At 61.2% G+C, this 21,187-nt stretch overlaps 2 protein-coding genes across 2 annotated transcripts in view; both read left to right on the top strand.

Moving 5' to 3' along the window:
* The first annotated feature begins 2,132 nt into the window (after positions 1-2,132).
* Positions 2,133-6,556, top strand: CRABP2 (cellular retinoic acid binding protein 2). The gene is made up of 4 exons (XM_021681959.1): positions 2,133-2,420; positions 5,321-5,499; positions 5,637-5,753; positions 6,153-6,556. The coding sequence occupies exons 1-4, from the start codon at positions 2,351-2,353 to the stop codon at positions 6,201-6,203; spliced, it is 417 nt and encodes a 138-aa protein (XP_021537634.1). The 5' UTR covers positions 2,133-2,350; the 3' UTR covers positions 6,204-6,556.
* Positions 6,557-20,844: 14,288 nt separating this feature from the next.
* Positions 20,845-21,187, top strand: part of NES (nestin) — a 9,234-nt gene continuing 8,891 nt past the window's right edge. The window contains exon 1 of the mRNA XM_044916007.1: positions 20,845-21,185. Coding sequence (XP_044771942.1) covers positions 20,926-21,185 — 260 coding nt within the window. The 5' untranslated portion in view covers positions 20,845-20,925. The remainder of the gene's footprint in view (positions 21,186-21,187) is intronic.

The following is a 21,187-nucleotide window of genomic DNA, read 5'->3' as shown; positions in this document are numbered from 1 at the left end:
CATCCTGAGTCACCAGGCTTGCGGGGGAGAGGGCCTGAGCTGGCCCTTCTCTTTTGCAGTAGGAAAGATCCCCACTGAGCCAGGACTGGACCCTTCAGGCTGGGGGCTCCAGAGGGCTGGTGTGGAGAGGAGGTGGGCAGGTTGACCTGGTGGAGGAGGTGGGGGCAGTGAGGCGGAAGGAGGGGTGCTGGGGTTCCTGCCATGGTCCCTCCCCCAAGCCTCTCCTCATCCCTTTGGCTAGGAGCCGGATTTCACTGTCAGAACCTAATCCCCCTCCCTTTACCTACAGCAGCGAGAGCCTGCCGCTGGGGGAGGAACACGGGGCGGGCTGCAAGCACCCCCTAGGGGCCACCCCCTTCCCTCCACCACCTCCCACCTCTGCTTTTGTCTGTCCTTCCTCAAAGAGCTCCGACCTGCTGCCCTCCTACTTCCAGAAGCCCAGGCCACCCCCACCCCCAGATGAGCCCTCCCACACAAACCCTGAACCCTAAAGCCAGACTGAAGCATCCAGCTCCCTTCTGCAAACCTGACAGGTGATCGCCTCCCCCTGCGGTGGGGGGGGGTGCATCGAGTCCCTTCTATCATAGCACCTCCATCCCTCCCGCTCAGGGGCACCCGAGCTGCTTTCCTGTTTCAACACATGCATTATTCAGAGATTTCCCTCTTTACAGCGCAGAGGCTCCAGCCTTCTCCAGTCTTTGGTGAAGCCTCCAGCCCCTCTGCTTTGGCTCTGTTCTTCCGACGCCTCCCCAGCCAAGGCCCCCAACACGCTAGACCGTTCCAGGGCTCTAACGAAAAGGGTTCAGGACCTCAATGAGCCTGTCCTCTGCTCCTCCCGTGGCCACGCTGGCGGGGAGGGGCCAGCGCTAGGACCAGATGTGGCGTTTTTCCTGCCCGCCTCGCCAGGAGCTGGGAGCGCAGTCCTGGGCGGGGGGCGGGGCCGGGGGGCGGGGGGGGCGGTGCGGGCAGCGGGGCCACGTGCACGCCTTCGCGGAGGGCCGCTGGGCCGCAGCAACGCTGAGCGCCGCCTGCCCGTTGGCCTCGGATCTCCCGGCCAGTCTCCCGGGCTCCCCGCTTGACCTCCTGTTTCGGGCTCCCAGCCCTCCCCACAGGGGTCTCGGCGGGGAGCTGGGCCCTGCCCCCTCCTTTGATCTCCCGCTTCGTAGCAGCTGGAGGAGGGGCGGCCGCTCCTTCTGCCCGTTGGACGGCGCGGGATTGTGACACCCGAGACCCCGCTCCACCCCTTCCCGGGGCACCCAGTCTCCCTCCAACCTGGGTGGCAGCGCGGCGCGCCGGGGCTCCACGCCTCCGTCCCCGCCTCCCCTCCCTGCCGCCTGCTGCGATCCCCTGGGGATTCGGGGAGCCAAGCGACGGAGAAAGCGCCTTAATAAAGAGCTCGTGTCAAGTGATTGGCAGTGACCTCTGCCCCCCGCCCCAGCCTCGCGCCCGGGGCTCCTGCCTAACCCTTCGATGCCCGCCCAGCTCATTAAGAGGAAGGAGTCTCTCCGCGCCAACGTCCTGAGTCCCCCGGCACTGCGGCAGCCCTGAACCCCGGGGAGGCCTGCGCGGGTAGGGGGGCCGCTCCCTCCCACCTCCTCGAGCCTCTCCAGCAGGGGGCGCCGTTGCCCCACTTGGGGGCCTGGCCCAGCCACCCCTGGCCTCCCCGGCTGCTCTCTGAGCTCGGGGCGGTCACGCTGGACCAGTTCAGGCTTCGGTGGAGCCGAGCCCGGCCGCCCGCCTCTTCCCTAGCGCCGGCTCGGAGCGGGGTTCGCCCGCTGGTAGTGTCGCCGGGTGTCCGGCGCCAAGGAGTCGAACGCACCGAGTCAGGTTGGGGAGGGGCGGGGACCAAGCCAGCCGTGACCCTGGGGACGTGAGACCTGAGTATCTGCGCCCCGGGCCCGACGCCCCCTCCTCTCGGCGGAGAGCCCAATCCGAGCGCTCTGCCCGTGTCGCCTCCCCAGCCATCCCTCGCGCGGGAGCCAGCTGCCTCGGCCCCCGGCTAGCCCCGGACCCGCCCACGGGGGGCCAGATCCAGAGGCGGGGGAGCGGGGCCTGAGGGCCCCCCAGGTGGGGTGGGGGCGGGGCGGGAGGCGGGGCCATCTCTCTCTCTCTCTCTCTCTCTCTCTCTCTCTCTCTGCCTCTCTTTCTCTCAGGCAGGGGCGGGCCCCGCTCAGGGTATAAAAGCTGCCCGCGCGGGAGCCCAAGCCAACTCTGGGGTTGTCCTGGGAAGTGTCCTGTCCTGAGTCTCACGACCAGGCGAAGGCGACCGCGACATCTCTTGTGACTAAAAGACTCAACGTCCAGTGCTCCACCCAAAGCATCTAAGGGGATCGCCACTCGCGCCTCCATCATGCCCAACTTCTCTGGCAACTGGAAGATCATCCGATCGGAAAACTTCGAGGATTTGCTCAAAGTGCTGGGTAAGGAGATTTTAGAGCTCCCGGGGAGCCAAGGGCGGCGCGGAGTCCTCCCGCACGAGAAAGAAAGCAGGGCGGGGGTCAAGGCGCGGGAGGTTGGGTGTCTGCGTCCCCAAGAAAAGGGGCCGAACGCTTGCATGGGGGGCTCGGGGCTCGGACATTTAGATCCTTTCTCCGGCGGGGCGTCCCCTCGCCCCCCGCCCCCATGCCAGTTCCTGCAGTGACCAGCCTGTGAACCAAGTAGAAACCAGAAGCACGAGGTCGGTATCCCTGGGGGTGGGGCCGGGAGCTCTGGGCAGTTCAGAAGCTGCAAACCCCGCACCCAGGCTGGGGGCCTGGGTCCTTACTCAGCCAGCCTCTTTGCCCCCCACTCCCACAGCCAGTAGCCCATCTCGGGGGCAGGTTCCTTATCCCTCTGCGCCGGGCTCCACCCTCCAGGTGAACTGCCAGCCCAGCTCTAACGGTTGCCCCTTCCCTCCCCATTCAGCACTTCCCACGCTGTGCCCCCACCCTCCGTCTGTGACACAGATATTTTCCTACAGCGGGCAGCTCCAAAGTCCTCAGTCGCTCTGGATAATTATCACTTTCTTAGATTTCAACAAATGGTTTCGTGTGAAACCCCAACCCCCCATTTCCGAAAATCCCAGTTCTTGTCTCCCTCCCCCACCCCAGACCTGCTGCAGCCCAGCTGGGTGTGTTGGTTAAAGGTGAGGGAAAGTTAAACCTCCTCTAACTGCCTTTCCCAACTCTGTGGGCCCTCTGGTGTGTGGGGAGGGGTAGAGAGTGGGATCACCAGGAGGGGCTCTGGGAAGAGAGGGGGGTGAGTTAAGGACCTCAGTAATCGGGAAGCCCCCCCCCCCCCCCAGGAGCCCTGCAGCCCTGGATTTCTGGACTGAACACGGTGACCCCTCCCTTGAGTGGGAGGAGGCGGGGGGCATACCTTGTGCAGGGTGGGGTGTAGGATTGAGTCTGGACCTGGGAAGGGTCTGGAATGCTGTGTTTCCATATTCCTTGCCATTAGTTCTTTCGTCTAACCACAAGACTTCTTCAAGCCCTGTCTTTCTCGCTCTCCACTTGCTGCAGTTAAACGCCAAAACATTTTCCCTTCAGAAAGCCTAGATGCCATTCCCTCCCCACCTCTGGATTCTGGCCCCTCTCCCCAGTGGATGAAGCAGGAGGTGGCCCGGCACACCCAGAGGCCCAGCTGGAGAATAAGAGCCAAAGCCCAGTCCTGTTGTCTGTCTTTGGTCTGTTTGTCCTCCCTGCGGGGTCTCTCCGAGCCACGTGCCCTCCTCAGGCCCTGCTGGGGGCAGATTGAAAACAGACCCATTAGACAAACAGCCCTGGCTGGAGTGGCATCTCCTTGGAACGCAGCCCTGCCCCTGCAGGAACCTCGGCCCCTCCTTGCCCCCTCTGCCCAAGTCAAGTATCCCTCTCCTGGTGAGGAATGCTCAGGTGTTTGGGAAAAACCTGTCCCACCCACTGCAGTAGGCAGGGTGCATGAGCAGGTTCTGCTCCTGTAACAAGAAAGATGAAAAAGGTAGGCAGTGTCAGGTGGGCTTCTAGGGGAGATGGGGTGGGGTGTGTCTGCTCTGCCAAGGCCACTGGATCTGAGAACCTCTCCCTGGACCCAGGAGATCAACGGCCCAGAAGGGGGTTCCTGGGGCTGCTGGGGGCGTCCTCCTGCTCTCCCGCTCCCTTCTTTCTGGAACAGAGTGGGTCTGTTTCAGTGCCAAGGGAAAAGAGGATTTGTTTCTCTAGGAACTCAGGGAGTCCTCTTGCCTGACCCAGCCCTGCTTGGCCCCCTCATCCCCACCCATTGCTTCCCTGAAGGTCTCTGCTCCAGCTGCGGGAGGGGGGGTGCACCAGGCAGGTGAAGTGGGCTGATGATGCTTAGACCTGGCCCCGGCCAGAAAGACCTTCCTGCCTGCTTGTCTTCTTGCTCTCCTGGCTTCTCCACCCTTCCTCGTGACTGGGAAGCAAAGAAGAGGGGCCCAGTTTGGGGAAGGATGTGAGGGACAGGCCCAGGGACTCTGAATCCACAGACCCTGAACAAGACCTGACCACCTGAGTTCAGGGTGATCCTAGAGTAGGGAACATACTGGGGGAGGGGGGGGAACGGGGTCCCTGTCTGTCCCTTGAGGGGAGAAGGGCACGGGAGCCTGCCAGGAGGCCGGGCAAGCAACGGTCTGATGCAGGGAACTTTGAGCCTCAGCTCTGGCTTTCTTTGGTTTCCTTTTCCCAGTAAAAATAATAGCAGCTATAATAGCACAGTGTGCCTAGCGCTGTGTTTCTGGGTCCCACACGCGCCACCCATTTGCCCAGGGTCACCTGGCCTGCAAGGGAGGCTGAGCCAGGTGGATGTCAGGGTCCAATGGATCTTCCTGCAGAGCCTCTGGCTTCCCCAGGCTGGGGCCATTCTATAGAGGGGAACAGCGCCCCAGCTCGTCACCTGCTGAGAGTCCCTGCTCCTCACTGAGGAGAGGGACAGCGATGGGGTAAAGGAAGGTTGAGCTAGCACCAGACAGGGGAGGTGCATGAGGCAGAAAGGAGACGAGCCCTAACTTCTGTGACAAGAGTGGTGAGGCCTGGCCGGGGAGGGTCTGGCCTGCTCTTGGCCCGGGGTGAAGACACAGTGACTCTGATGGGTCCACCCCCCGCAGAGGGTCGCAAGCAGGGTGGATAAAGGGCTACAAGTGAGGTGAACCGGGCCAAGGTGAGGTTGGCTGCTGGGTGAGGGGAGTGGGGAGAGGCTGCCCCTGAGAACACTGGGGTCCGGGCCTACTGGTCAGCAAGGTGGGACCCCACGGGGTGCTGCCGCTCTGCCCAAGTTGGGCCCTGGGGAGGGGTGAGGCAGGGGCCCGGAGCTCCCTTGAAGGTGAGCCTCCCTCCTCTCCCTGCAGGGGTGAATGTGATGCTGAGGAAGATTGCCGTGGCTGCAGCGTCCAAGTCGGCCGTGGAGATCAAACAGGAGGGAGATACTTTCTACATCAAAACCTCCACCACGGTGCGCACCACGGAGATTAACTTCAAGATCGGAGAAGAGTTTGAGGAGCAGACTGTGGACGGGAGGCCCTGTAAGGTGAGTCCCTCGGGGTCATGGCATCCATTGCCCGGCCATTTTCCAGTCTTTTCCTGGATTCTCTGCTCCACTCCCAGTGGAGAAAGTCCCTCTCTCTCGCTGCTGCGGGCCCCACTCACGTGGCCTCTCTCTTGCAGAGCCTGGTGAACTGGGAGAGTGAGAACAAAATGGTCTGCGAGCAGAGGCTTCTGAAGGGAGAGGGCCCCAAGACCTCCTGGACCAGGGAGCTGACCACTGACGGGGAGCTGGTCCTGGTAAGGCCTGCCTCCTACCAGTCCAGCGCCGCCTTCAGGGGTTTTCTGGGACACTCCAGGGCGCAGGAGGTTCAAGATCAACTGTACTGGTCCCCCGCCTCCCGAGGGGGCTGCTGGCCGGACAGTGCCGCTCTGTGACCGGGACATGGTCCTCCGCGTACAGCGGATGCACACCGAGAGGCCCAGCATTCCTCTGGGCGACGACCCTCCTGGCCTGGGGAGGAGGGTGGAGGACAGAGCCCTGGGGCTCTATCACCATCCTCCCTCCTGTGACACCGGGGCATGTGGGGACCAGCTCCTGCCTGTTGGTCCTGAATCTAGAAGTAGGTTTGGTCCCCGAAGCCACAGGGACCACGAACCTTCCAGGTTAACGATGACTTCTGACTTGTGTCCTTCCAGACCATGACGGCGGATGATATTGTGTGCACCAGGGTCTATGTCCGAGAGTGAGCAGCTGTGGGTCCAAGAGCTGCCAGAGCCCCCAGCCCACCCTTCCACGCTCCCTGCCTCACTGCCCCTCCCTCCTTCCTTCTAGGCTAGCTCTCCCCTCCCCACCCCTCACTTCTGGGGATGCTGGGATGCCTCCAGCTGGGCTCAGGGCTGGATGGCAAGAGCCCAGATCACCCTTTCCAGAACACTCCCCCTCCCAAGCCAGCAGTCCCGAACTAGCCCAGAGCACAGCCTCTTTCTGGGAGGGGACCTGAGGGCCCCAGTGGGAAAGATGGCCCTCTGGCTTCCGCTCTTTGTCCCTGTAGCCGACACAGTGTAGAATATTTATTGGTTAATTTTATTAAAATGTTTAAAAAAATACAACCTGTCTCTGGCTCCTTGGGAAGGGGACAGATGAGTCGCCTGAGTTCCACTTTGCGTCTGAAGCATGGTGTGGGAAGCATGGTGTCCACAGCAGGACAGGTGGGCCACGGCGGTGGGGGGCTTCCCCTCACCCCACTGCCCACCCCTGCAGCCTCCTGCACTGCCCTGGCTCCCAAGGCTAGTCCTGGACTTCTCAGCAGGGGCGCCGGGCTCCGAGGAGCTGACTCCCACCTTCTCCCACACGTTCCTCCAATGTTCCTTCTCTCCTCCAACTCTAATCCTTGGGTGACCCCAGGCCTGGCCTTGGCCTCCCACATGGTTCCAGATGAGCTCACCAATGCCCACAGGCTGGCCTTGCTCCCGCCCGGGTCTCCTGATGAGACTCCGGTCCTGCCCGCCCTCTGGTTCTGAGACAGGACTATCTCGGCCTTGAGACCTACACACCCCTTCTGCCAGCTCCCCCCCACCTTCCCACGCCTTCACGCTCAGGTCAAGGCTCTACTGCATCTTCCCAAGCTCCACGCTCATCTCCAGTACCTGCCCTCCTTCCGCAGGCCAGGGCCCTTCACCGGGCCTTCTCCCGGCCCACCTGGTCTCATACCGCAGCACATTCTAACGGGCCTGCCTGGCCTGCTCGTCCGTCTTCATGGCTTTGTGGGGGCAAGTGAGCACAAGTGTTGGAAGAGAGGTTCCTGTCCTGGTTCTCTCACTTGCTCATTCCATGACCTTGGACAAGCTACTCAGTTTCTCCAAGCCTTCGTTCTGTAATCCAATGGCTTGTTTGCTGGGGAGTGTCCGTGGGGGCCAGCCAGACCCAGCCAAGGTGGCCAGCGGCTTCCCCTGCCCCCTGTCCTGCTCATTTCTGTGTCCTTTGTGCACTGGCCACATTCAACCCTGTCAAACGGAACTCCTCCCTACCTCGCGGAAAACTGACTTCAGATGCCCCAAGCTCACGTGCTTACAGCTTGGGGTCCCCCCAAAAGAGAGACTCTCTCCCAGGGTCCATACCTTCATGCCAGAAGGGGTTTGGTTCTGCGGGGTCACATGACTGTCCTCCGGCCCACTTGCTGCGGACAGGGCCAGGGGCCCAGAGGAGGGACGGGTGGGGCAGAGCCCGGGGGCTTGGGAAGGAGCACTTCGCTGTGAGAAGAGTTGCTTTCTCAGACTTCTCATCTATAATCCAGCAACCGTATAGAATGTCCACCTCGCAAAGGCATTGTAGCAGTTAAATAAATCTCATTAAGTACATAGCATTTAGCAATAGTAAGCCCCCACAAAGCCAAGGTCCTACCTCTCTGACCCACCCTCCAAGATGCGGCCAGGAGGCAGGAGGGGGGTGGTCCTTCAAAACATAAGCTGTCCACGGGCGCCTGGGTGGCTCAGTTGGTTAAGCAACTGCCTTCGGCTCAGGTCATGATCCTGGAGTCCCTGGATCGAGTCCCGCATTGGGCTCCCTGCTCAGCGAGGAGCCTGCTTCTCCCTCTGACCCTCCCCCACTCATGTACTCTCTCTCTCTCTCTCTCTCTCTCTCTCATTCTCGCTCTCTCAAATAAATAAATAAATCTTTAAAAAAAAACCAAAAACATAAGCTGTCTTATGTCAGTGCCCTGTTCAGAAACAATAAGACAAAACAAAACTCACCTTAGCCACAGCCCCTCTTTTTGTGCAGACTACCGTGCAGACCGGTATTAGCGGCCATCCCAGACGTGGCCCCTAGCCCTTCCTGCATGAGCTCCTCCCCTGCACATGCCACCTGCTCGCCCAGGGGCACCCAGAGCTTCTCCAGAGCTTGGCTTCCCGCCTGGCCCGAAGCGGCCTCTCCCACCGGCAGTGCTGACAGCCACTGGTCACGCTTCATGGCCTGTGTGCGGCAGGTGAGCCTCCTCTCCCTGCGAGACCAGGGTGCCCTGGGGCCAGGCGTCCGGCTCCTGCCCCAGGGAGGCCACGTGCTGCAGCTGAGGGCAGAGGGGTCAGGGCCAAGGAGTGGGGGGACGGTGTAAAGAGTCCCGGGGCAAGCCGGTCCCCTCTCTGAGTGTGGGGGGCCCTTTCATGGGTATAGCCAATTAGTGTTTCCCGGGAGTCTCCTGGGAGCCGGGCACCGTGCTGGGTGCTGGGAACGCAGAAATGCATCCCATGGGCAAGATTCCCTGCCCTCCTGGGGCCTGCGGGAGGGCACAGCCCTTTAGTGGGAAGAGATGATGAAACCATAAATACACCCCTCAATTCCTGAGTGCACCCCATGCAGGTGTTGGAGGGAAAGGGGGCAGAGGGAGGGAGAGAGCACCAGGGGAGACCTCGCTTAGGCTGGGGGCAGGTGGCCATGTTGGGAGGACAAAGAACTTCAGGGGGCCTGATGGACACAGTGGGGTGAAGCAGAGGGGAAGGTACTCTAGGCAGGGAGAACCACAGGGTGAAGGCCCCAAGGACAGTTTGGGTCTGTCCAAGGTCTGGGGACTGGAGTGCAGGGCAGCAGGGGCCTTTAGGGGCCAGGATGTGTGGGACCTGAAGGGCCTGAGGGCCCCAGTCCATATGTCTTATTTGCTTCCAAGAGCAATGACAAGCCACTGAAGGATTTAAAGGGGGCGGCATCCCACATGTGCTTTAGGAGTCCCCTCTGGCTGTCAGGTGAAGATGAATGGAGAAAAGCGGGCGAGGGGACGGAGCCAGCAAGAGGCTAGGAGAGGCCGGAGCAGAGGGCGGAAAGTCAGGGACGGGGGAGACCCGGTGAGGCATGAGGCAGGAAGGAGGGATGAGAGAAAGGGGGGTGTCCTGGGTGGCTCTCTGGCTCTGGTCCTGGGGGGGCTGTTTTCAGAAACAGAGAAATAAATCTGGGCCTTCTGGATGCCAGTTTTGTTTCTTTGAATCCAGAAGCATCCTAACTCCTCAGCCTGAGGCCCAGCTTCATCTCTGTTCTGATCACTTCCTCCCCTCCCGCCCCATCCCTGACCTCAGCTCCCGCGGATGCCCATCCAATCTGCTGACTCCCCAGCCCACCCTTCCCACCTTAGCTTGACTCCCATGCCCACCCTGGAGGACCTTTACTCAAGCTCTCCCTGCCCTTTCTCATGCCTTTGCGCTGGAGCATCTGCTCTTGTTTTTCTGACCAGTTTGTCTCTTTCTAGAATCAAGTTGCTGAGGAGAAGAGGGATGTGTCTGTTTCCAAAGAAGTCCTGGAGGGCAGGGGCGGGGTCTCCCCCATCAGACTGGGGGCTCCTGGAGGGCTGGTACAGGGTCTCCCCCATCAGACTGGGGCTCCATGAGGGTGAGGCCCTCCCCCTGGCTCTGTTTCTGTACTCCCCGCCCTCCAGGCTGAGATGACAGGGAAGTTACAGTCCTGGACCCAGGAGATGGGATCAGGGAGGGGCCGCCTCACCCATCTGGCCCAGCCTGGCCCTACCCGTGAGAAAGTCCCTCTAGCTTCCCCTCCCACCCTGAAGGCCCTCTTCCTCTTCTTCCGTTACCTGGGCCTTCATTGCTCAGCAGTGCTTTTAGAAGAAAATGCACAGGAGCCCCTATCCCCTGCTTGCATCCCCAAAATTCTGTGGGCAGAACCTTCTCTCCAGTCAGGCTTCTCAGAGTTCAACCACAAAGGGGGCAGCAGAGGGGCCCCGGGCCACCGAGCCTCCTCTTGTCCTGAACCGAGGGCCTCCGGGAGGGCCAGAGAAGGTAGGAGGGCAGGGGCAAGGGAGGGGGGTGTGGGACGCTGCCCTGGGGTAGGGTGGCTGCCGCGCACAGCAGGGGCCCTGACCCACACTGGGACAGCCTGCACCAACATCTTAGGGAAACCGAGGTACACACACACACACTCTGCAAGAGACAGGTGCATGGGGCTGAGACTGACCTAGCAATGTCAAAACCAAGAGAGTCAGGGCACAGCCAGACCGAGGAGGACTAAGCCTGCGGAAGCCAGGGCCCCAGGTGCCGCGGAGGTCCCCAGGACCCAAAGGCAGCTCCCTGCCCATGTGTGGCAAGAAGAGCCAAGTTGCAGGAACCCACCGGGGAGGCTGGGCAGAGTGGGCCAGGCGCCAGAACCCCTGAGGGTGCTGAGGAGAGGGAGAGGCCTGGCCGAGGGGACGCAGGGGTCAGGGAGGGGGGGAATCCAGTGGGGAGGGGAGGGTACTGAGGGCCCCAGGAGTGGAAGTCAGAGGAGGGGGGCGTGCTGGTCAGGCCCTCTGACCCCAGGTCCCGACAAAGGGCCGCCTAAGGACCGCCGCAGGCGCAAGATGGATGGGACCAGGGCGGCCAGGCCTTTTGTGGCGGGGGATGAAAGGAAGCAGGCTCCGAGGTCCCCCGGGCCACCCCCATGCCTGTTGGCTCCCCTGCCCCTCCCCCAGTGACCTCAAGGGCCTTGGAGTGTTGGGGGGTTAGGAAACGGGCGGGGGAGGAGCTGAGTCCAACCAGGTATTTCCCCTGGCTGGGCCAGCCGCACCTGGGAAAGATGGGGGGCAGGCAGGAGGACAGTGGGGGCCTGGGCTGCCCTTTGGTCTCTGCAGAAATGGAATCGGTGTGAGGAAGATGCAGTGTCTGTGCCCCCGCCAGCAAGGCCCCCAGCAGAGCTGGGTGAGACTGTGGTTCTAGCGAGGGCAGGGGTCCCCCGGGCGGGCGCTCCCCCCTCTCCTGCAGGCCCGCTGCCCTCCTGACCTCTTGGCTTCTTCCTGTCCCTGTCCCCCTTGGCGCTGCCAGTCGAGAAACCAGTTCTGTGCTTGTGCTGGATAAGGATCTCTGGGCTGAGCTGGGCGCTTCCCAGGCAGCGGCAGGAACCTGGCAGGCCGACAGCACCCCGCCCCCCGCCAGGGCCGCTGGGGTCTCTGCCACCCCCCTTCCCAGCCTCCTTCCCCTCCAGGGAGACTTCTCTTCTCCTCTGAGCAGCCTTGTACGGGGCAGGGTGGGTCCCTCTCCTCCTGCCCCCCACCCCCCGCGCCTTTCCCCCAGGCTCCCCACAGGGCCCTGACAATCGCTCCCCACAGCAGGGTCAGCCCCTGGCCCAGTCACTGGCACGGAAGGGGGGCAGGGTGAGACAGGGTTGACCCCACTTAACCCCAGCCCATGGTCTCCTCCTGAACCATCACTCAAGTCCCAGGACATTCTGGTCCCTTTCTCATCACCCAACTCCGCCAACGGGAAGGAACTTTCAAAGGCCATCTCCTCCATTTTTCTGCCTCCTCCTTAAACGTCTGCCTAACCTCTGCCCCTGCCCAGCACCCCAGAAACCTCAGACCACTCCTAGCGCCTCTGCCAACCTTTCACAGGCTTGGCCAACCTCTCCCAACTGCCCCCAGGGCACTGGCCGGCCGTTTGCAGGGGGCGTGGGAGATCAGAAGGCAGGGAGGAAGGCCGGGGACACCTGGGGCCTCTGGAGGAGACGGGACTCAGGTCTGAGCTCCCACCCCCACCCCCGGAGGTGAGCAGGTGTGTCAAGCCAGGCTGGGATTCAAGCTGGTGACTCAAGCCGGAGCAGACAGCTGCACGGTCCTCAGCAACCAGCCCTCCCTCCCGCCGCCCGAGGTGGAATCTTAGAAGCTGGGAATTCTAGAAGCAGAGAACAGAGTCCCAGAAGGAAGGGCCCTCAGGGATCATGCCTCTCCTTTGTCTGAGAGGAAACTGAGGACCAGAAAGGGGTGTGGCCTGTTTGGGGGGTCACTCAGGCAGCAGGGAAATCACTGGTGCCACAAAAGGGGGCTGCTTGGGTCCAATACAAACCAGCTCAGTCCCAGCAGGTGTCAGCTGGGCCCCTCCACACCCTCTTGCTCTCCAGTGAGGGGAGTGGATTCTTCAGGGTGGAGAGAACTCTTCGTCTCCCTGCAGTCTGTTTTCGTCTCTCACCCTGCAGTGGGGCAAGCAGGTGCTCCTCGCTGGGCCCCTCTCTTCTCCTTCTGGGCCACAGATTATGAGGCCAGGACAGGTGCCGGGGCCCTTCGGTCTCAGGTGGGGGATTCTAAGCTAAGGTTTCAGCAGGAGCCTAAAGGCAAGGGTATCCCGGGCTCAGCCCAGAGCAGCCTGGGGAGGGAGAGCCACTGTCCCCCGGCCCAGCATGGGGGCGGGACACCCAGCCGCCATCCATCTCAGCCCACCCAGGGATGCGTCTGAGCATCAGGAAGCCTAGGGGCCTCCCCGACCTGGGTGACACAGGGGGAAGGTGTTGCCGTTTTCAGGGGTGCCTGCAAAGCCAGGAGCCAGGCCAGGCCAGGCCCTTCACAGACGGGCAGCATTTATCCCCCTGACAAACATTTTCAGAGCTCAGCTCTGCGCAGACCCCGCGGTGGCCGGAGCCAATGCGATCCCTCACACAGCTTTCGTCATCCCCCAGCCACTGAGGAAATGTTCTCTGACCCCCTGCGAGGTGCCCAGGGTGTCATTCCACAGGCCGCCTGGGCTCTGGAGCCAGGGTGGGCACTTGGAGCTCGCTGTGCGGGACAGGGTACCGAGAAGGACGGCCCTCTCTTGCCCCTGGGGCCTCTGCCAGCCTCAGGCTGCCTGGGGCTCAACTGCGGCCTCTCCTCCCGCCCGAGCAGAGGCTAAACTTTTCAGACAAGCTTTCCTGTAATTGTCCTTCTGTCATCACGGCTCCTGACGCAGAAGCCAGCCAAGGGACTGTGGAACTGCATAGGCAGAAAGGTGAGGTCACCCCCCAGCAGCCCGTCGCAGGGCAAGAACGTGGGCCACAGCCCAGCCGGGGCCAGGGACTCGCCAGAGGAGAGATTCACCCTCCACAGCCCTCTCTGGCTCACTCCTGCCCTTTGCCCCCATCCCTCAGGAGAAGTCCTTCCTCAAGGCTAACTTAAGTGCCTCCGCTGCAGCGTCCGCTCTTCAAGGGGACGGAACCCAGAGGACAGGCTCCGGTCTCCAGTGGCTTCAGGGACCAGGCAGGGGAGTGTGTGTGGGCGCGGCCGGGTGGGAACGCTGGCTGCTCCCACCTCCCTCACCTTTCTTCCTGTGCTCTCCACCAAACTCTCCCGGCCCTCCCCTCGCCTCAGCCCCCAACTTGGGCTCCTGGCTGGGAGCCAGCATTGTTCCTGCCCAGCTCCCTGCTCCCCTCCTCCTTCCCTCCCTGGGCACCCGCCTGCCCCATCCCTGCGAGCCCGGGCTGGAACGGGGGAGCAGGACTGCTGGTCTCAGGCTCCGCTTCCTCCACGCCGACTCCACCGACAGAGAGGGCTGCCGAGCTTGGGTTACTTGGGGCCCCCGGTTATTTTTAATGCCACCGGCTCACAAGATAAATATACCTTCCCCTCCCCCCGAGCTGCCCGGACGGAGCCCCTCCTTCTCTGCCATTCACCCAGGCTCCTCAGTCCGGGCTGGCCTCTAAGGCCTTCCCCTCACATGCCCTCCTAGTGGGCCCCCCTCAGCCCTGGACTCCCAGCAGAGAGACAGCGTGGCCCCCAAATCCCATAGATGACAGGGGAGGTGTCCGGGCTCCACCTAATGCCATCTTGAGACCTGTGCCCAGCAAAGGGCTCCCAGTGGAGCCTCCCCCAGGGAGGGGAGGCTGGGGCAGGCCTCCCAGAGCCCGGGGAGCAGGGGGAATTGGCGCTGGACAGGAGTCGCTCCTGCAGGTTGGGCCCCGGGGCCCCTCTCCTACTTGGCCAGGGGCCGGGGGTGGGGTGGGGTGGGGCTGGTGAAGTGCCCCTGCTGCCTCCTGTCTTATCCCACTCTGCTCCTGGTTGGTCCCACAACGCAAGCAAGTTCTGCCTGCAATTAACTTCTTCCCTCTTGCGTTGGTCCAGAGAACATTCTTACAATAGTTCAGGGCAGGAACTGCAGCTCTCCAGGGAGGGCAGAAGAGGGAGCCTGGGATCAGGATGGACTGCTGTTCGTTCCTAGATTGTTGGAGTGCCGGGACGGGAAGCCGCCAAGGCCCTCAGGACAGATCCCAGGTGAATCAGCCTGCAGCAGGCGGCTGGTCTGTGCACCAACAACAGGGCACTGTCTCCCTCGGTAACACCTGCTGCAGGACAGAAGCAGGTGATGGTCGCCTCTGTCCGGGCTGGCCTCTGGCCACACAGCTTCCACCTCACAGGCCTGTTTCCTGGACCCACAGAAGAAAAGCCTGGGCCCTTTTACCCAAGAGCCCCCACAGGCCCAAGATGACCCGTTCTCTGTATTTATTGTCATCAAGAATTCTTTTTTTTTAATTTTTTAAGATTTTATTTATTTATTTGACAGAGAGAGACAGAGCGAGAGAGGGAACACAAGCAGGGGGAGGGGGAGAGGTAGAAGCAGGCCTCCCGCGGAGCAGGGAGCCCGATGCGGGGCTCGATCCCAGGACGCTGGGATCGTGACCCGAGCCGAAGGCAGACGTTTAATGGCTGAGCCACCCAGGCACCCCTGTCATCAAGAATTCTATTACACGCGGTGGCACACCTCTCGAGCCCCCGTATCTCTGACCTTCTCCACAGAGGGGACCGCCGTCCTCTCCTTCAGTTTTATCCTCCACTTGCTTTCCAGACATACTTTGACTATGTCCACAGGACACACTGTTTTGCAGGGTTTTGAACATTTAGGTTCTGCCCCTGGCTTTTCCTTCTCCGCGTGAGGCTCGTGAGCTTCATCCATGGGGCTGTGATTCCACAGTTGTATCAAATGAACACACCTCGCGGCCGGAACAAATCAAACGCCTGACGGTGCCAAGAGGATGCGGAGCAATGGGACCTGCTTGTGCCCCGCTGGTGGAGAGCGAACTCGCATGCCCGCGTTAGAGAACGGTGAGGCATCCTTTGTCCAGTGAAGATGTGCGTTCCCTCCCAGACGGCGCCTGTGGGCCAGGAGGCCTGGGTGACGGTGCCCGGGAGGTGTCGGGTGCCAGGACCCACGTCCCCACCTCCCTCACCCAGTGCTCCACTTCACAGGCAGACGTGAGCTCCTGGGGAGGACCAGGCACGGGGAACTTGCACCGGGCAGGCAGAGGTGAGCAATCTGGGTTCAGGCCGGGGAGGTATTACTGTCCCACCTTAGATGAGAAGCTGAGACTCAGAGAGTTTAGGCGTCTCTGCAGGACTCCGACTCGGGTGTGCCTCAAGAAATGGTAGTCTGGGGGCGCCTGGGTGGCTCAGTTGGTTAAGCGACTGCCTTCGGCTCAGGTCACGATCCTGGAGTCCCGGGATCGAGTCCCGCATCGGGCTCCCTGCTCGGCGGGGAGTCTGCTTCTCCCTCTGACCCTCCTCCCTCTCATGCTGTCTTTCATTCTCTCTCTCTCAAATAAATAAATAAAATCTTTAAAAAAAAAAAAAAAGAACTGGTAGTCTGGACAGCCCTGCTCCACTGCTCCGGGGGCCTGCGTGCCCACCAGGCATGCGGCGGGGTGTCTGTGCCCTCCATCAGTGGGGTGCCCCGGCCCAAACTCCGCCCCGGGGTGTGGTCTGTGAGGCAGTGAACACCTGCCGGGAGCTCCGTGTGGGCAGGACATCCAGGCACTGGCGGCCCAGCCCGCACCCCCCAACCCACCTCCAGTGCACCCCCAGCAGCTCCCCTGTCCTTCTCTGTCCGCTTCTCCCAAAGCTGGGTGGGCCCGTGGTGGTGGGAGAGAGAGACTCAACTCTAACCAGGGGAGAGGGGCTTGAGTCCCAGGTCGGTCACCACCTGGCTCCGTGTGGCCCACAGTGGCCCCGAGTGAGATGACAGGAGAAGCATGAGGGACGAAGAGACTGGACTTCTCCACGCGTCCCCTCTGACTCATCCTGTGACCCCACCATCTGCTTCATTCCCGGAGAGAGGGATGCGCCGTCCGAATTCTGATTGTGTGGTCTTGGATAGGTGACTTAACCTCTTGAGTTGTCTCCTCCAGTGGAAATCATGGCCGATCACAATAATGTTACCTGCCTCACTACCTAAATCCTAGTTTTTAGAAATGCAGTTTCAGGGGAGGATGTGGCACTTCTTGAGGCAACAGCGGCCCCTGGTGGCCTTGCCCCACGACAGGGCACAGACCCGTGCTCACTGAGCCAGGAGCGGGAAGGCTGCCTCTTTGCGGGCTGCTCACCGAATCCCAGACGCGGAGGGCCGGAGATGGAGAGGGACAGCGCGTCTCTGGACCTTCTCTCCCGGAGCAGCCTCATCCACGCTCATGCTCCCCCCCCATCTGCCCCGCTCTGCCTTCATCCTTCTAAATCGGAGCCCCGCCCTGCACACCTCCCCAGGCCACAAGCAGGGGGTCTTCACGGTCCCCCCGCTCCATCCCCGCATCTCACTCTTCCTGGAGCTGACATTCTAAGTATTCCCACATCTCTTTCCCCCTCTCCACTCCCGGGCTTGGGTCTCATCATGTCGAAGCTTGGTGGGGGCATCGGCCTCGTGATGGGCCATGCTGCCTGTCTCTCCCACCGCCCCCCCGCCCAGTCCTCCACAGTGATCTTCCTAAGATGCACATCCGACCAGGTTACCCCTCGACTGAGGTTAAAACCCTTCCATGGCTCCTCACTGCCTTGAGGGCAAAGGCCCCGCTTTAACCACACTGCATCCTGCTTTGCCTGCCTGTCTACGGATCACACTCTGCGGCCCCATGTGTCGGATAGGCCCAGACGCTCCCGGGGATGGGGGTCCACATGAGTCCTCCGTGATTCCTTTGCAACATTTATTCAGTGCGTATGGTGCCCCTAGCATTCAAGAGGGGTTCGTGAGTACTGTTCCAATACATGAATGAGAAAACCCAGAAGGGTACGCTGACGCCTCCAAGTGGCCTAGAGGGACTGGGCTCTTTGTTCAGTGCTCTCTCCACCCTACCTGCTGTCTGTCCATCAGCCCCCTGGCCAGGAGGAGAGAGGGCCAAGCCGGCCCATGCCAGCCCCATGCCCGCTAGCTGGAAGGAGCGGGACAGGGAGGCAAAGGGAGGGGCTAAGTTAACGACAGATGCCCTGGGCTCTGCGTTCTGAGGCAAAGAAGGTGGGAGAGGAGAGGTAACCAAACTGAGACCCTCTGAGATCTCCCTGACCCCCTCTCCGGTCCCTTCAGGACATCTGGCAGACCCCCTCCGAGATTCTTTGTCCTCCTAGGAGGGGGAAACAGGGGTGAGTGTTGCTTACCCAGTGCTGTAATCAGCCCCCCTCAGGCATGGAACTCCCCCAGGGGGTGCTCCTTTCATGGAGTCCTCTTGGCACACCAAACCTCACCTGTCCCTCCCTGGGGCCCCCTCTATCCCCCGCCAACCCTGTCCACAGTCTGTTTCCCTTACTCAGCAAGGCCCAGAGGGCAGGTGAGCAAACTCCCGGCCCAGGAGTGGGACACCAGTGTGCCCTTCAGGCGGACCCCCACCCCTGAGGACTGGTCCCCTCGGGAGCCCACACCTACTCACCTTGGGGGGCATCACACTTCCCCTCTGAGCCAAGGAGGGAGAAGCTGCAGCCTGCCTTCCAGGGCTGGCCTGCAGCCCAGTGTGGCCGTCCCCATGTAGACGGGGTGCAGAGCCTTCCCGGCGGCTGTGGGACCACTCTTCAGGGGGTGTGTGGTGCTCAGAGGCTGCCGCTTTTAGCTTTGGAGCTTAGCTGGGACATGAGTGTATTGAGAAAGTCTTCATGAAACCTTACTCCAAGTTCTCTTGCCGCCCCATCTTCTTCCTCTGAGATCAATTCCAACCTCTCAAGGTCCCTCTTAAAATATGGTATCCAGAACAATCCTCCACATACGGAGGGCAAGGGGGCTGTCACCTCTGGTCTGCACACCCTGCGTCCGTTAATGGCTTACTTGGCTGGGCAGCCATTTTACAGTGTTGGTTCATGACAGCTGTGGTCTGCTAAGACCCTCAGGCTGTCTTCAGTGGATCCGCTCTCCTCTTCACTGTTCCTTTCTTAGGCTGTTGCCTTTGAAACCAAAAGAAGATTTTTACATTTATCCCTACTAAACATCATCTGGTTCATTTTTTTCTATCTGTATATTGGACAAATGCGGCTTCTAGGCTTTCACCCAGGTCTTTAACAAAAATCTGCGACAGTTAAGACGGAGGACAGAGCTCTGCAAGAAGCCCCATGGAGACTTCCTCTGCTTTCTGAGGAACATCTCTGGGGATGGCCACTGAACTTTGTGTCTGCCCACTGTAGTATCATGTGGCCCATGTGTCCTGGGCCCGGGCACAGAAGAAGTGCAGCCAAAGGCCTCACAAAAATCCCGGTAATCCAGTGCAACCCCGGGGGAGGGGGAGAGGAGGCCATTTGGGCCTCCATGCGCCCACAGAGGGCCTTCTTTTCCTGAATTGGTCATTGCTTCAAATATCACTTACCTGTTTACAACCTGCTGAGCGTCGATGTGGCTCTGTCAGGCCGTGGAGGCTGGAACCCACTGTCTCCTGCCTTTGGAAAATCAACACCACTCTTCTCAACATTCTAGAGCATCTTTGCTCCCTGTGGTCCCCAAACTCACCACCAGTGTTCATGGGAGAGTTTGCTCCAGTGTAATGGCTTTCGTGGGGATGGTCTTCAAAGACTTCCCCACACGTGGCTTGCTTGATCTTCGGAACAAGCTTATGGGAATGGGTATTAACCTCCTTTACCAACCAGATACACTGAGGGTCCCTTGGAGAAGTTACGCAATCTGCCCAAGGTCATTTAGCCAGAAAGTGCAAAAGTCAGACGCGGGGCTCTCTCCTGGACACAGGTCTTGGGAGCCCACAGCCCGGGCCAGACAGCAGGCTTTGTGGGGTAATGTGAGGCTGGAGAAGCCTCAGCCTCAGGTCTGCACTGACCCTCAGTCAGTCCCCCTTTCTACACCCACTGACCCCTCTGGGGCCTCTGGTCCACGATTGGTAGTGGATTCCAAAGCCCAGCTGCCCTGGGGACAGGGTTGGAGGTATTGGTGGGATGGCCTTCTGGTCACTGTTCTACCCCCACCCAGAAGCCCTGTCCATGCTCTGTGCTCCCCAGTTCTCCGTGGACACTTTGGGAGCTAAGTACTGTTTTTTTTAAGTTTTTTTTTTTTTTTTTTTTTTAATTTGACAGAGACACAGGGAGAGAGGGAACACCAGCAGGGGGAGTGGCAGAGGGAGAAGCAGGGCAGGGAGCCCGATGCGGGGCTCGATCCCAGAATCCTGGGATCATGACCTGAGCCGAAGGTAGACGCCCAACGACGGAGCCGCCCAGGCGCCCCAGGAGCTAAGTACTGTAATAATCTCGCTATATTTATCTCTACCAGCTGACCCTGAGCTTCCATCCCTGCTGCCTTCACAGACCAAACTATGAGCTCCTCCGGCGAGGGCGGCTGACACATAACAGGCAGGGGTTAACACTTCCTAGCCTAAACTGGGTTTACATGAGCAGCAGTTCCCTCCCCAGAGATCCCCTCCGTCCCCTTCTGGCCCTGCTGCCCTTTACTCTGCGTTCTCCACACCTTACCTGTCCCTCACTTCCTAGCTCAAGGACGCCCTCCTCCGCTTCCAGAACTGCAGAATCCTCAAAGGGATGTTTTGCGGATTCAGTCAGGGAGTGCCAGTAAGATGTTAGAACACGATCTGGCCCCTTACAAAGGCTCAGGAAACTGGGGCTGGTTGTGATGAAGCGGGGCCTCTTCTTTCCGCCTGCTTCCTCCTCCTGGCCTGGTCTGCTCACCACCAGGGGGCACCCTCTGCCCATGAAACCCTCCCGCCCCCGCCCCCACACACCGAGGGAGGGATGGGGCCCCTTTGCCTGAGAACTGGGGGAGGCCTTGGCCTACCTGAAACGTGGGTTTGTGAGCCTCGGGCCCTACCGAAGAGCGGTAGGAAGGGCGCGCAGCCCTCCCCGGACCTCCCGGGTTCCCGGTGTGTGCGCACGTGCTGCGGCCTCCCAACAGAACATGTGTGTCCTTCTGCCCTCTCTCTGCAACGCCGCCTTCCCCCGGCATTTCTAGCAGCAAAACAGACCAACGGCCAGCGGCCCCGTGAGATGCCCCTCATTGCTCCCATTTTATGGATGAAGAAACCGAGTCTTGAATTCCGGAAATGGTACCGCTCCGGGGTGTGCTGGGTAACAGAGACTCGCCCCGTCCCACCCCCTCCCCCCACCCAGGCCTCGGTCCCCGGGGCCCCCTCCACAGGCCCAGGTCTGGGCACGGCCTCCTTCCTCAGAAAGCCACTCGGTGGGATCGGATTCCCCGGGCAGCCGTTCAGATCGGCTCCAGGCTCCGGCACAGCGCGGCGCCCGGACGCGGGCCCGCCCCGCTTCCCGAACTCCAGGGGTTAAGGCTCGGGTCCCGCCCCTTTTCCCGCCTGGCTGGCGGGAGTATGAATAGCCTCGTTCCCACTCCCGACGTTCAGTCGCTCGGCTGCTCCTCGCTCCGCCCCGCCATTGTCCCCGCCGGTCTCCCTTTTCCCTCCCCGTCCGTCCTAAGAGCTTTGAGAGTTGCTGGCTTCTCCCTCTGCCCCGCGTCTCTCCACCTTCGGTGGGTCAGACTTGCGAGCAAGATGGAGGGCTGCCTGGGGGAGGAATCTTTCCAGATGTGGGAGCTCAACCGGCGCCTGGAGGCCTACCTGGCGCGGGTGAAGGCCCTAGAGGAGCAGAATGAGCTGCTCGGCGCGGAGCTCGGGGGCCTCCGGGCACAGACCGGGGACGCCTCCTGGCGCGCCCGTGCCGACGACGAGCTGGCGGCCCTGCGGGCCCTCGTCGACCAGCGCTGGCGGGAGAAGCACGCGGCCGAGGTGGCGCGCGACAACCTGGCGGAAGAGG

Source organism: Neomonachus schauinslandi, chromosome 6 (assembly GCF_002201575.2).
Source record: "Neomonachus schauinslandi chromosome 6, ASM220157v2, whole genome shotgun sequence".
Classification (NCBI taxonomy): domain Eukaryota; kingdom Metazoa; phylum Chordata; class Mammalia; order Carnivora; family Phocidae; genus Neomonachus; species Neomonachus schauinslandi.
This window is presented reverse-complemented; position numbering and strand designations above follow the sequence as displayed.

Excerpts from the sequence above, each read along its gene's own strand:
- CRABP2 (XM_021681959.1), top strand. The coding sequence starts at position 2,351 with ATGCCCAACTTCTCTGGCAACTGGAAGATCATCCGATCGGAAAACTTC. Across the intron at positions 5,500-5,636 it reads TGGACGGGAGGCCCTGTAAG|AGCCTGGTGAACTGGGAGAG; the intron begins GTGAGTCCCTCG and ends TCTCTCTTGCAG. Across the intron at positions 5,754-6,152 it reads CTGACGGGGAGCTGGTCCTG|ACCATGACGGCGGATGATAT; the intron begins GTAAGGCCTGCC and ends GTGTCCTTCCAG.